This window comes from Mobula hypostoma, chromosome 23, assembly GCF_963921235.1.
Source record: "Mobula hypostoma chromosome 23, sMobHyp1.1, whole genome shotgun sequence".
Taxonomy (NCBI): domain Eukaryota; kingdom Metazoa; phylum Chordata; class Chondrichthyes; order Myliobatiformes; family Myliobatidae; genus Mobula; species Mobula hypostoma.
Window position 1 is genome coordinate 23,980,873 of NC_086119.1, and position 15,897 is coordinate 23,996,769.

The 15,897-nt window shown below is 42.5% G+C and overlaps 1 protein-coding gene across 2 annotated transcripts in view; it reads left to right on the plus strand.

Moving 5' to 3' along the window:
* The window catches only part of acaca (acetyl-CoA carboxylase alpha), a 289,052-nt gene that overhangs the window by 137,715 nt on the left and 135,440 nt on the right, over positions 1-15,897 (plus strand). For both annotated transcript variants that reach the window (XM_063031453.1, XM_063031454.1), the window contains 3 exons: positions 9,666-9,881; positions 13,450-13,605; positions 14,781-14,984. In XM_063031453.1, the coding sequence (XP_062887523.1) occupies positions 9,666-9,881; positions 13,450-13,605; positions 14,781-14,984 (576 nt within the window). The remainder of the gene's footprint in view (positions 1-9,665; positions 9,882-13,449; positions 13,606-14,780; positions 14,985-15,897) is intronic.

The window sequence follows — 15,897 nt, forward strand, 5'->3', positions numbered from 1 at the left end:
TGTTCTTTTCCATGGATGCTGCTGAGTTCCTCCAGGAATTTTTTTGTATGTTGCTTTTGGATTTTCAGCATCCGCAGAATTTCTTGTGTTTGATGTTAACTGCTGCCCAGCAGATCACTAATTTTGTGCCAAGCCTGAGACGTTCTCCTCAAATATCCTTATTGTCAATCTATCAATGGCTGGCAGATCTCTGGAGGAAATGGTAAATTTCATCACTCATTTCTGCATTTGCCAAGAAGTGGCTCCCATTTTCCATTGAGAAGATTCTGATGAGCCACCTTGTTAAATAGCTGCAATCTTTCTCCTGAAGATCCTGTTACAAATACTGATGGGTAAGGAGTTCCAGGATCTACAGTCAGAAACCATGAAGGAACAGCAAAATATTTGCAGATGAAGAATATATATGCGCGACTTTAAGGGAACCTCATAGTGGTGGTGTCCTCCTCTGTGTTTTGTGGTAGAGGCCAGAGGTTTGATAAGTGCTGGCGAGCACAGTTTAACAAGGAGCGAAGGGTTAGATTGCTTATGGAGTAGGTTAGACGGTCAGTGCAACATTGTGGGCCAAAGGGCCCGTAATGTGCTGTGTTGTCTGTGTTCTGTGCTGCTTCTCTGCAGTGCAGTTTGGAGATGGCATATGTTACGATAAGTTGTGGTTAAAATTTAGGGTGACAAATAGGTGCTCGACACAAGGTTGTTTTGCAAACAACAGGAATTCTGCAGATGCTGGAAATTCAAGCAACACACATAAAAGTTGCTGGTGAACGCAGCAGGCCAGGCAGCATCTCTAGGAAGAGGTGCAGTCGACGTTTCAGGCTGAGACCCTTTGTCAGGACTAACTGAAGGAAGAGTGAGTAAGGGATTTGAAAGTTGGAGGGGGAGATCCAAAATGGCAGGACAGGTTGGAGGAACAACACCTTATATTCCGTCTGGGTAGCCTCCAACCTGATGGCATGAACATCGACTTCTCTAACTTCCGCTAATGCCCTACCTCCCCCTCGTACCCCATCTGTTACTTATTTTTATACACACATTCTTTCTCTCCCTCTCCTTTTTCTCCTTCTGTCCCTCTGAATATACCCCTTGCCCATCCTCTGGGTCCCCCCCCCCTTGTCTTTCTTCCCGGACCTCCTGTCCCATGATCTTCTCGTATCCGTTTTGCTTATCACCTGTCCAGCTCTTGGTGCCATCCCTCCCCCTCCTGTCTTCTCCTATCATTTTGGATCTCCCCTCCCCCTCCAACTTTCAAATCCCTTACTCACTCTTCCTTCAGTTAGTCCTGACGAAGGGTCTCGGCCTAAAACGTCGACTGCACCTCTTCCTAGAGATGCTGCCTGGCCTGCTGCGTTCACCAGCAACTTTTATATGTGTTACAAGGTTGTTTTGTTTTGTTTTGGATGATGTCAAGCAGCTAGAGTAATGTTGGAGCTGCCGTTATCCAGGCAAGTAGAGATTATTTCATCATGCTTCTGAGTTGCTTTCCAGATGGTGAACAGTCTTTGGATCATCAGGACAGCCAGCCTCTGACCTTCTCTGATACCCCTGGTATTCATGTGGATGGTCCTGTTGAGTTTTTAACAGTGAGACCTAATGATATTGCTGGTGGGGGATTAAATGTCTGGTTCGATTTTTATTGAACCTGGTTATTTTGTAGTTTATTGACACTTACCTGTTCATGCCTGGACATTGCATTCAGACAGGAGCTGCTTCGTTTTTAAACTGTGGATTCACAAATGGATTTGAACTTGTCCAATCATCAGTGGGCATTCCCGTAGCTAAAGCAAGCTTTGTACAAGCTGTCACTCTGACCACTAACTTCAGTTTTATGAGTGATGCTAAACTTAGTCTAATGCTACTTTGGTAGCAAGGGCAGTCAATTTCATCTCACTCTGGTTTGAATGAAGCTGTGATGAGATCTGGATCCGAGTGGTTCTTTTGACATGCAAGCTGGAGACTGGTGAGCAGTTTACAGCTGAATAAGTGCAGCTTGACAGCACTTAATGACACCATCCATCGTTTCATTTCTATTTGAAAGTAACTGAGTAGCAATAATTCGCATGACATGATTGTCGTGGTTTTCGTAGACGGGTCCTTCCTTTGCAATTGTCTACGTTGCTGGATGAATGCAGGAGTTTTAGTTGTACCACTGGAACAGCTTGGTTAGAAGCATGGTTAGTTTTGGAGTTGATCTTCTCAGTACCAGAACCTGAAAGCTGTCTGCTTTCACAGCTGTATTTTCTGTATTCATTGCTCTCAGATGTTCTTGAAGTAATGTGGAGTGAACCTTCTTTGCTGGACTGGCTTCTTCGGTTGCAGGGATCTCAAGGGGAACTTGAACTAGATTATTTAATTTGCTGAATGTTGCCTTGTCTTCACAATTCCTTTGGGTCCTACCATTAAAATCAAGGCTGGGAACCAACCCCAATTAATGAGATGTAGAAGGACATGGCAGGATCAACATCAGAGGATAAAAATGTTTTGGAATTTTTTCCTCTTTCTAGTTGCTTAATTGTTTAGTACCACTCATAATGAGCTGTGACGGGTCTGCAGAGCTTTGACCTGGTCTGGTGGTAATGGGATTACTTTTTTCTTCTTCTTGTATGCCATTCAGGATTACACCTTGGGTTGGCACAAAAGTTCAAAGTAAATTTATTATAGTACGTATATAACCATATAACAATTACAGCACGACCCTTCTAGTCCATGCCGAACTCTTGCTCTCACCTAGTCCCACCAACCTGCACTCAACCCGTAACCCTCCATTCCTTTCCTGTCCATATATCTATCCAATTTAACTTTAAATGACAACATCGAACCTGCCTCAACCACTTCTGCTGGAAGCTCGTTCCACACAGCTACCACTCTCTGAGTAAAGAAGTTCCCCCTCATGTTACCCCTAAACTTTTGTCCTTTAACTCTCAACTCATGCCCTCTTGTTTCAATCTTCCCCACTGTCAATGGAAAAAGCCTATCCATGTCAATTCTATCTATCTCTCTCATAATTTTAAGCACCTCTATCAAGTCCCCTCTCAACCTTCTATGCTCCAAAGAATAAAGACCTAACTTGTTCAACCTTTCTCTGTGACTTAGGAGATGAAACCCAGGCAGCATTTTAGTAAACCTCCTCTGTACTCTCTCAATTTTATTGACATCTTTCCTATAATTCGGTGACTAGAATTGTACACAATACTCCAAATTTGGCCTTACCAATGCCTATACAATTTCAACATTACATCCCAACTCCTATACTCAATGCTCTGATTTATAAAGGCCAGCATACCAAAAGCTTTCTTCACCACCCTATCCACATGAGATTCCACCTTCAGGGAACTATGCACCATTATTCCTAGATCCCTCTATTCTACAGGATTCTTCAATGCCCTACCATTTACCATGTATGTCCTATTTTGATTAGTCCTACCAAAATGTAGCACCTCACATTTTTCAGCATTAAACTCCATCTGCCATCTTTCAGCCCACTCTTCTAACTAGCCTAAATCTCTCTGCAAGCTTTGAAAACTTTCCTCATCATCCACAACGCCACCTATCTTAGTATCATCTGCATACTTACTAATGTCACCATGTATATGTATATGTCACCACGTACTTCAATCAATCAATCAAACAAACAACCTGAGAACATGAGCTGTGGAATCAGTTCAGTGTTGAGGTCAGTGAAGTGGTCCACACTGGTTCAAGAACCTGATGGTTGAAGGGTAATAACTGTTCCTGAACTAGGTGGTATGGGACCTCAGGCTCCTGTACTTCCTTCCCGATGACTGCAGTGAGATGAGAGCGTGGCCTGATGATAGATGCTACTTTCTTGTGGCAATGGTCTTTATAGATGTGCTCAATGGTGGGGAGATCTTTTCCTTTAATGGAATAGACTGTGTACACCACTTTTTGTAGGCTTTTCCATTCTTGGGTGCAAGTTTTTGATATGTCTGATGTTGATCCCACCATGCCCCCCTATACCTCATTACTTGGGCTTAGTTCCCAGCCTTGATTTTAATGGTAGAATGAAGAATGTGGTGAGTTATGTGTCATTGCTACTGCTTTTGATGGTCCACAGAACCTTGTGGATGCTGAGTTTGAGCTGCCAGATATATTCTGACTTTATGCCATTTAATATTATGGTAGTGATGTGCTGTGTAATAGACAATGCCCATGAAGAGTAGATGGAACTTTGATTCCACAGCAGTATTGAGGTGATCACTTGTACCAATGCTTTCATGGACAGATATATCTGTGGTAGATAATTGGTGAGGGCCAGTTCAACTATTCATCAAACTGATTCCTTGACTGCCTGTCCAGATTAACTTCCGATCATTTGGGAGGCTGAGGGGTTGATTGATAGGACGTGCAGGGAGGTAGTTACACCCAAGGAGCAGGACACAAGTAATGTGACCATCAGGAGTGGGAAGCGGGTAGGCAACCAGTGCAGTGTACCCTTGTGTCCGTTTTCTCAGCCCAAGTTAGGGCAGGGATTGACTTAGCAGACGAAGGTCACAGTAGTCAGGTCTTTGGCACTGAGTCTGGCTCTGAGGCTCAGAAGGGAAGGTGGACAAGAGGCATGCTATAGTGACGGGATTTATTGGTTAGGGGAATAGACAGGAGGGACTAATATCCTATTGGGAAGGTTTGCTAGTGGTGCATGGGGGATGGGGTTGGTGGTATAAACTAGAATTGCGGTGCAGTGGGAACCAGAGCACCAGAGTAGATAGTCATGTGGTCCTCGGGAAAGATGTTGCTAAACCTGTAGACAAAATCAGGAATTGAATGATTGAACACGGTAAGACTATTGTTTAGAGTTGTGTATATTTCAATGCAAGGAATATTGTAAGAAAGGCTGTTGCGTTCTGGCCATGGGTCAATATGTGGAATTATAACATCTTATCCATTAGTGAAATATCCTTGCAGGCTGGTGAGTTCATCTATTAAGCTATATGGATGGAACAGAGGAATTAGAATGGGTTAACCACATTAATAGGATTATATTATAGATCACCCAACAGTCCACAGGTTTTAGGGGAGTAAATTTGTAAAGAGATTGCAGACAGTTGCAAGAAACATAAAACTGTGATAGTAAGTGATTTTAACTTTCTGCATATTAACTGAGGCTCTTTACTGTAAAAGGCCTGGATGGGATAGAGTTTATCAAATGTGTTCAGGAAGGTATCCTCAATTAGTACAGAGGGGTCCCAATTAGAGAGAATGTGATACTAGATCTCCTACTAGGACAGGTGACACAAGTTTGAGCAGGGGAACACTTCGTATCGAATGCTGTTAGTTTCAAGATAATTATGGAGAGAGTAGGCCTGGTCCTCAGATTGAGATTCTAACTTGGAGAAAGACCAATTTTGTTATCAGAAAGGATCTGGCAAGTGTGTATTGGGGCAGGTTGTTTTCTGGCAAGGTGTACTTGGTAAGTGGGAGGCCTTCAAAAGTGAAATCTTGAGAGTACAGTTTGCTTGTTCCTGTCAGAACAAAAGGCAAGAATAACAGATTTAGGGAACCTTGGTTTTCAGGAAATATTTAGGTCCTGGTTAAGAAAAAGGAGGTGGTGCGTAGCAGGTAGGAACAAATGAGGTCCTTGAGTTTTAAAAAAATGCAAGAGAACACTTAAGAAAATCAGGAAGGCTAAAAGAAGGCATAAGATTACGCTAACAGACAAGGTGAAAGAGAATTCCAAGGGCTTCTACAGATGTACTAAAAGCAAAAGGATAGCAAAGGACAAATTTAGTCCTCTGGAAGATCAGAGTGGTCATGTGTGGAGCCAAAAGAGATGGTGGAGACCTTAAATGGATTTTTTGCATCTGTATTTACTTGGAGATGTGCTCAGAGCCTATAAATGTAAGGCAAAGCAGTAGTGAGGTCATGAAGCATGTACAGATTACAGAGGAGGAGTTAATAATCCTTAATGGCTCCGTCTGTCTAAGTAGACAATGGATGCGCCCAGTTCCGGGGCGCAGACCTGGACGATGAAAATGGAGATCCTGGGCTGCCCAGACATCAAGATCCCCCTCTCAGCCTCGCGGATGTGGTCCAAAGGAATGCAAAGCAGTACATTTGGCATCAGCTTGGCTGCAGGAACTGCCGGGAGGTGATGTGATACATCATCCAACCACCTTAGGGGCTCCACTCCGGATTTGTGTAGGGTTTACTCCTTAGCCTTCTCTTCTCCTGAAGATACCCACAAGGCAGTGGGATCCGTAACCCTGGATAGGGGCCCATACCAGGTACTGTCAGCCGGAGCCAGCTGAGCCCGGAACTAGTGTAAGGCAGGGTCGGAACTCCCTGTAGTAATGACATGTGGAGCCACTACCCACTACCCACTCCCCCGGGAGGAGGAGTTGTTTGCTGGGTAAATTCTCAGGGTCTGATGAGGTGTTCCTTTGGACCCAGTGGGAGGCTAGTGCAGAAATTGCAGGGGTCCTAGCAGAGGTACTTAAAATGTCCTTGGCCTTGAGTTAGGTGCCAGAGGAATGAAGGATAACTAATGTGGTTCCGTTGTTTAAGAGAGACCCTAAGGATAAGCCAGGAAATTATAGGCTTGTGAGCCTGACCTCAATAGTTGGTAAGTTATTAGAAGGTATTCTAAGGGAATGGGTATACAAGTATTTGGATAGTCAACATGGCTTTGTTGCTCAGGTCTAACCAATTTTAGAGTTTTTCGGGGAAGTTATCAGGAATGTTGATGAAGGCAAGGCAGTGGATATTGTCTACATAGATTTTAGTAAGGTCTTTGACAAGGTCCTGTATGGCTGGTTGTTCAAGAAGGTTTAGTCACTTTGCATTCAAGATGTGATTGTAAATTTGATTGGACATTGGCTTTGAGGGAGAAGCCAGAGGGTGATAATAGATGCTTGCCTCTCTGCCCAGAGGCCTGTGACTAGTGGTGTGCTGCAAGGATCAGTGCTGGGTCTGTTGTTTTTTGTCATTCAAATCAACAAACTGTTTGATAATGTGGTCAACTGGATCAGCAAATTTGCAGATGACACTTAAGATTGGAGGTGACGAGGAAGATTATCAAAGCTAGTAGCGAGATCTAGAACAGTTGGAAAAATGGGCTGAAAATTTTCTGATGGAATTTAATTGAAAAAAAAAATTGAAGTGTGGCACTTTGGGAAGTCAAGCCAGGGTAGGATTTGGATGGTGTGCGGTAGGATACTGAGGAGTGAGGGAGAACAGAGGGATCTGGGAATGCAGATCCATAATTCCTTGAAGGTGGCATCATAGGGAGATAGGCTTAAAGAAAGCTCTTGGCGCATTGACCTTCATAAAATGAAACTATTGAATACAGGAGTTAGGATGTTATGCTTAAGTTGTATAATGCATTGATGAGGTCTAATTTGAAGTATTGTGTGCAGTTTTGATCATGGACCTACAAGAAAGATGTAAATAAAATTGAAAGAGTACAGAGAAAATTTAGAAGAATGTTGCCAGGACTTGAGGTCCTGAGTTATAGGGAAAGATTGAATAGGTTAGGACCTTATTCCCTAAAGTATAGAAGAATGAGGGGAGATTTGATAGAGAAATACAGAATTATGAGGGGGGAAAGATAGGGTGTGTGGAAGCAGGCTTTTTCCACTGAGGTTGGGTAAGACTACAACTAGAGCTCATGGGTTAAGGGTGAAAGATGAAATGTTTAAGAGGAGCATGAGAGGGAACTTCTTCACTGAGAGGACGGTGAGAGTTTGGAGCAAGCTGCCAGTAGAAATGGTGGATGTGGGAACGATTTCAACATTCAAGATAAATTTGGATAGGTACATAGATGGGAACGGTATGGAGAGCCATGGTCTGGGTACAAGTTGATAGTACCAGGCATATTAAAGATTTGGCATGGACTAGATGGGCTGAAGAGCCTGTTTCTGTGTTGCTGTGTTTTATGACTATGACTCTATGTCCCAAATGTCACAACTTTGCCAACGTTTCTAGTAATGATAGTGTTTCTAAACCACTATTAGAGATGGATATGGACATCTTTCAGAGTTCATTCAGAGTTCTTGCTTCTGCAACAGTTCCTCCAAGTGTATTTATCATGGTAGAGCACTGAACTGAGAGATGATGTGGAAGGCAATGGATAGTAATCAGACTTGGCTTGAACCCATGAGACTTCATGTAGTCTGGAGCCATTCTTTTGGACTCCCAATGCTGGTTCCTCCTGCCTTCACGTCATTGCCATCTCTGGAAGGTTGTGCGTACAGAACATGACCCATCCAATTGTCTCAATGTACAGTCTGTTGTCTCCAAGTATGACACTGTGAGTATGTCAGTGTTTGACTGTTTCTAAATAATTCTGTGAGGTGATTCACCCAATTCTGGCTACAGATATTTGTAAGGAGTAGTTTGCGAGGTCGACTTGCTAAAATCCCCTTTGCTGTACCTGAAAGTAGTGGCTAGGTGAATGCCAGATGATCCTTCCAGTTTCACCCAGCTAATGTTTTGAAATGGTGGTCAGTTATGTAACTAATTGGCTTGCTGAGCTATTTCAGAGGACTTTTAAGAGTGATTTGACTTGTACAGACCCGCACAAGATAACATAGGCAGATTTCTTTTGAGGCACATATGTGGTGAGTTTTTAAGATGGCTTGTCCATCTTTATTCAGATAAATTTCCCCCCCCCCCTAAATTTTGAGGTTGTTTTTAATTTGCATTTAAACTGGAATCTAAACTTGTCTCTGCAATGTTTCCTCAATTCATTAGTTTGGTAACTTTGCAAGTGCACCACCAACCATGAAGCTGTGATCTGAATTACAGATATTTAAAAAATTTTTCCGTGTACTAGCTTTGCTCAGTAATTTTGACACTTTATTGCACTTGGTGACAAAGTATGCACCTTCTCATTTTGGTTATCTTGTTTCGGCAAGGTGAATTAAATAGAGTTAACTGCTTTAAAATTTTAAAAGTTCGTGCGAGTGGGTCTCTCTGTATGTCAAGTTGTCTTCAGTTCAATTCAAGTTTAATTGTCATCCAACCATACATGAATACTCATGAGTACAACCAAACGAGACAGCGTTACTCTGGAGTCAATGTGCAACTCAGTACAACAGACACAAGATAGCAACCACAGAAGGAAGTAGTATCACAATCACGGAATAAGAGCCCCATAAACTCTGGCTATCTATCCACAGTCAACTACAATAAAGTCTGTCTCCTGACGAGCAAACACTGGGGGACAGCAGCAACTCCAGACTGGACGCCGCACACTGCCCCCCACCCAGAGGAATGCTCTGGCCCGGACACCTACCCCCACTGCGACACTGTAACTTGATGCACATACAATTCAACAAACCCATATAGAATATCAGTAAGACACAATGCTGAATATGCATAGTCCAGAACCACACCACCCTCCTCCCCACCCCAACCATCAGCACATCGAGATGAGCCTCAGTGCCTGCCAAGCAACACCGTGGCTTGAGGGCCGGTCCTCACATATACAAGCACAAATAGAATATTAGTGAAAACACAGCCACAGAAATGTACATGTGTATAGTCCAGACCCTTCAGTCCATTTGAAATCGTCAGAAGGCCACAACTGTGCCACGTTGCCCTCAGTGGATTTGATCTAGTTCTCCCTCAAGCTGTTCAGTCACCATCTTGTGAAAGTGTTGTTCAAATTGGTCTTGCTAGATGACTGTTGCACATTCCTCTCTGTTTTCCAGTTTCAGGAAGACCGGATCTACCGGCATCTGGAGCCTGCCTTGGCTTTCCAACTGGAGCTGAACCGAATGCGGAATTTTGACCTAACTGCAATGCCATGTGCCAATCACAAAATGCACCTGTATTTGGGCGCTGCGAAGGTGGAGGCAGGAACTGAGGTTACAGACTACAGGTTCTTTGTACGGGCCATTATTCGGCACTCGGACTTGGTCACGAAGGTGAGTCAGATGAGAGCAGCAACTGGCAGAACACTTCCTTCATACGTTGGTGAAAACGTGGATGTTGAACCGAATGGAATGGCTAAGAGCGACAGTAAACCTGGTAGGAGAGATGAGTTTTGGATCTGCTGAGATGGGGCATGGGAATTTCTCAGGAAAACTGGAGCAATTGACTGGTTGGGAGTTTCAATAACATTTCAGGTGAGGCAGATGCATCTGATATGGGGGTGAATGTGGGAAATTATGAGAAAATATTGAATTGGAAACATGGGATTGATGTTGAATGCTCAGGTGCAGAATGATTCAACCCAAGATGGAAGATGGAGTTGATGGTGAGGATTCTAGTGAGGGGGAGATAAAGAATGGTTTTCATTTTTCCAACATTTAAATGGCAGAAGTTGCAGTCTATAAGATACTAGATATTAGATGAGTCTTGTGGTAGTGGAGGGATTGAAAGGGGTATTTTGTGGGTGGTGGCAGCATGCATTTGAAAGATGGCTCCATTCCTGAAACTCTTCTGGAAATAGAGTGTGGATTAGGAATAGGGGGAAACCAAGGGTTGACAGTTTAGGGAGCTGGGATATTGGCTGCATGAAAGTAGGACGAGAATTTACTGCTCGGGCATCGTAAGCGAAGCAGAATAAAACAGGTATTGTTCCACTAAGCCGATAAGTGAAATTAAATTAGGGTTGCAAACTGAAATCTCCAGTTTCAGGTAACTTGCTCCCCCCCCCACCCCCTCCCCTTCTCCCTCTTTCTGATCAACCCAGGTGATCTTATGCACACCTTTCACCTTCCACAATCATGTTGTTTCTTTCCCTCGCCAAAACACATACATCCATCACCCACACACTTCTTTCACTGGGACCCCTCCTCCTACAGTTCCTCTCTGCCCAAGCTGACCTCCCTTATTTGGTCCTGGTCTTCATGTTCCCCCCTCTTATATGACTTCATAATCTGCAGCCTTTGTTGTCTCCATCTACTACCTCCCAGCTTTTTATTACTATCTCCACCCACCTCTCCCTCACCTGGCTCTTTCTGTCAATCGACACCTCCTCATTTGGGTCCACTTACCTCTTGCCAGCTCTTGCCTCACCTCATTTTCTCATCTGTTACACTGGCTATCTCCCTTCTCCTCTTCCAGTCCAGCCGAAGCACCTCGATTCGAAATATCAACTATCCATTTCTCATTGCAGATGCTGCCTATCTCGCTGAGTTCCTCCAATATTTCTTTTCCTTTGCATGAAGTTTTGACTGTTTAAGCTTGGAATAAACTTGATGTACTGTACTTCTCCAATAGAAATCACATCATGAGTTATATTATGTGTCATAATTCTAGGCAGGACTTTACTGTGTTAATGTGTCTGCAAGTCATTTTTTTATTTTACTGCTTTTTAATGTAACTTTTGATGGTCTATTTCACTTCATATGATTTTTCACTTAATTTGAAAAAGTTGAACAAGCATAAAACTGTGAGGGCAGGTAGCATTTTAATTAAGAGCCCTGTGATGCTTTAAGCAAAATGGCTAAGTGCAACAAACCTCTATTTAAGGGTTGCTGCTTTTTGATTTATGTAACTTTTTTTAAAATTTCTTTTGTAGCCAGTGATTAAAAGTGACCTTAGTATTGTTTTTCAAAATTCAACTGGTTTGATTATACTCAGTTAATTGAGGAAAAATATTGGTCTCTGGTGTCAGTGTTCTTGCTGATTTCTTCATTCAGTTTAACTGCATCCAGCCCATGGGATTTTAATCGAATGTGATCCTGTTCATTTCTTCATTTTCTGTGTGGAGTTTGTCTCTTTTTTTAATTGTCGCTTTTTTTATTTACTGCTTTTCTGAAAGTTCTATTTCTTGGTAGAGTATAGATGTTGGCTATTTTTTGAATTTGTCAAATGGAGATGATTTTAGAGTGTGACTGTCAACACTAGAATATTTCAACTCCCAATTTCATTCCCAAGCCAAGATCCGTCTCCCAATAGTATAAACCCTTGAAAAGATTTTCATCCTTCCCTTTCTAGTCATTCTGCTCTGTTTTTGCAGCAGAAATTTTTGAATTCTTTGTAATCCAGGAATAATTCTTGTGTTCGTCTACCCATTTGGTGGGTTACAAATCCATAGAAGAAAGATTATCTACTCCCCTTTGGTTTTATTTTACTTTTATTGTGACTTCATCCACTCAATCTATTTGGCAGGCTGCACCACTTGCTTTCCATTTAGCAATTTGAAGGTGTCTTGTGCTGTTTCTGCCCTCTGTTTCCCTATCACCTCTTCTCACCTCCCAACCCTGTCGAACACAGGTACCGATGTGTGATATGTTCAGTCAGCGCTATTCTGTTTAGCAAAGCTTAATAGAGTGAAGCAAATGTTAAACTGGGGATCATGAGGTTGCTAATCAGCGCAGCTATCGGTTGTTGACTTCTGAGCAGAAGTGAGATGTACTCTTGTTTGTGATATTTGTGGCCCTAGAAGGGCTGCATATTAGTGTGACTCCCATAATATTTGCTGTGGGTCATTGTAAGATGTGGAGAGGCCCTGCAGTTGGTTTTTGTGCTACCAGTGATCCTCCTTTCATCGTCTCACTTTTGAGAACAGAAGGTTGGGTGGTGGTTGTCTGGGGGAACTCGTGTGATTTGGGATCAGAGAAGTGGACCAATCAGCAGGAAAGGAAGGTTTGATGAGGGATGGTTTGGGATTGAAGTCAGAGAGTAGAGTTTGGGTATACTGGAAATGGTGGGACCGAAGAAGAGGCAGTGAAATGGAACTCGTCTGAATATGGTCTCAGTCCAAAGTATTATGCTAAAATTGTAATTGTTCTAAGGTTGCTCAGCAGTATTTGCTCCTGTAACAACATGGACTGATTCCCCATGGTGCCTTCCAAAGAATACTTGAACAGGAAACTTGTCATTTGATGTACATTTGTCACAGAAATCCCTTCAGATGCACGTGAATAAATCTTGGCCAGAACTGTCTGGTCAAATATCTGGACTGGTGCATTGTGACCTGGAAATGGCTGCAATGGGATTCTTTCTGAACAAAATAAGAATCAAACGTGTACATGCTGAATATAACAGGGCTGTGTGATTAAATTTCTAAGCCTGGTTGCTGAACAGTGCTCTTTTCTATCTCCCATCCCCACCCCCTACGGTTGTCTTCCAAATTGAAGGCCCACGAATGCACAAGACAAGAAAAATCCCAACAATTTGCCAGAGCACTTAGAATTTATCATGCACTGGTGCCAGCAAACCTTTTGGGAATAATTCCATTGTTGCCATGTGAAAAGTTTCCTAAAATGCAATTGCAGTTCTTTCCCATTTGAAACATCCATGGGCAACTACTTCTCAATGCTTGACAACTAGGGCCTTGATGCAAGTGATCTTTGGGGTGAAAGATTCTTAAATTCCTCTTCCATTTTACTCTGGTAGAAATATAGATTATGTTGATGAACTTGCAGTTTCAGCTAGCCTGAACGGTCTTATTAAAGGCGTTGTAGATCTTATGTAGTATGAGATGTTGTTTTAGTTTTAAAAGTCAAAGAAGTTTTTACAGTTTAACAATTTTGCCTACAGGAAGCCTCTTTTGAGTATCTACAAAACGAGGGTGAGCGGTTGTTGCTGGAGGCTATGGATGAGCTGGAAGTGGCATTTAACAACACTAACGTTCGAACAGACTGCAACCATATTTTCCTCAATTTTGTTCCCACTGTTATTATGGATCCTTCAAAGGTAGGCTTTGTACTTGAATTTATCTTGAGGAAATGGAAGCAATTAACAGTTTAGGTTTTTGGAGGCTTGTGAATATGCCTCTTGGGGCACTGATAGTGGGCTGTTTGTGGGTTTGGTAATTTTGGAGAAAGTTAAAGATCTGAATTTATGTTTCTTACTAACTGCAACCCTTTGGTGGAGAGCTGAATGGCATTTGCCATTATTGCTGCACTCTGGCTGTAGGACAATAACGTGGACAAGAAGATGTACCACATACTCCAGATTGTAGTGTAGTCATCTGATCCCAGGTTGCTTAATGCTAACTTTGAGGTGAACAGTTCATGTCCATCCAGATATTAAATTAGGTCACAATCATATTACTATGTAAAGCTAAAGTTTTGTATTTCATAGTTTTAATGGTTCTAAAAACACGTTTTGATAGTTGACAGTATTAAGTTCAAGTTTATTATCATTCAGCCACACTAGTATATAGAGCTAAACGAAGCATCCTTCCTTTGGGGCCAAAGTGCAAAGCACAGCACATAAAGTTACGATAAAGCACAATACGGTCAAAGAACAATTTTAGCACAAATCTCTGAGTGGCCTGAAGATTTGATGGTGCCCAGGGTGTTGTTCTGTAGAACTTCTCCAAATCTGTTGTTGTACTCGTTACCTGATCATGGTCTAAATGCAACACTAGTTTCAACGTTCATGGACATAGGTATAAGTATTAAACAGTGATTTCAGATGTTTTGCTAGCTATGGCTACTGCAGAAGCTGCAGATTTGAGTTGAGGATACCGTTCAGCCCTTTGTCAGCTAGCCTAATAATGTTAGCTGTCCAGATTCACAATTTTAATCATGGTCCCCTGGGCATTGGTAACTGGAAGGCAACGGGGATTGTTAATTTCTACTAGAAGAGAACTTTTCCAGAAAGAGGACATACAAACTGATTTGATACAATTGATATATTTCTAATCGCAAACAAGAGAAGATATGCAGATGCTGGAAATCCAAGCCCCACACACACAAAATGCTGGAGGAATAGATGCTGCCTGGCCTGCTGAGTTCCTCCAACATTTTGTGTGTGTTGATATATTTCTAACTTGCTTTGAATTAAGAGCGGTAAACCTGTTAGCACGACGATTGTTTTCAGTAAGCCTGCAGTTTGTGTTCAGTTTTTGTTCTTTCCTGCAGATTGAAGAGTCTGTACGTAGCATGGTGATGCGATATGGCAGTCGTCTCTGGAAGCTGCGAGTGCTTCAGGCTGAGTTGAAGATAAATATTCGCTTGACACCCACTGGGAAAGCAATTCCAATCAGGCTATTTCTCACCAATGAGTCTGGTTACTACTTGGATATCAGTCTGTACAAGGAGGTGACAAACTCCAGGACTGGTCAGGTAGGAGTTTAATGACCAACTTGTATATTAAGAATTTTGTTTTCTGAAGCTGTTTTTGCAATGATAAGTATCATCGTACCACAACGCAGAACAGGGGCATATCTCCTCTAAGACTATTTGTTATCTAATTTAGCAAAATGTTGTGCTGGACCCAGAGTGGAGATTTGGCTGCAGGAGAGGCATCTTGCCTCACCAGCTTTGTAGAAAATGTGGAATGCTGTGTTAAGCACCATTAATTTTTGTGACCAGGCCTATGTCGGAAGGGACATCAGGGTGGGGAGGGAAACAGGAAGAGGGTGAGTTGGTGTCTGGAACCAAAGTCACAGTCAAAAGGAGCAGTTCTAAGCATATACTGCACAGTGGATAGAGATGGAATTGAACAAGAGAGCCAGAAAGTGACTCCCATTAATGACAGAGTAAGTGTGAGACAAAATAAGTCTAGTTTAAGAAAAGCAAATAACATGAGCTGAACTTGTAACCAAAAGTAGATCTATGTGAGAAAAGGCTATTAAGTGATGAGATGGAAGTCTGTTTGGTGGAGTGTGGAGAGCCACTGGCATTAGTTCCACAACTTTACAGCTTCAGCAACTCAGGTTCAATCCTGATCTCCAGTGCCTGCCTGAGTGGGGTTTTCCAGGCATGCTTTGTTTTTCTCCCAAAGATTTTCACGACAGACTAATTAGCTCTTATAAATTTCCCATAGTGCAGATGTGTGGCAGGATAGTTAATAGGGAATTAATGAATATGTTCTCTACTGCCTGTTACGCCACTTGCATTTTGGGCAGCAGTGAAGGTCCTCTGTCTCTGGTGGTGTTCAGGGCTTTCTTCACCATGTCAGTAGCTCGGTTTTCACTACCATTGGTTATGCAAGTCTCGGTGGAGATTCAGGAATACCACTGTATTCAGATGTAGA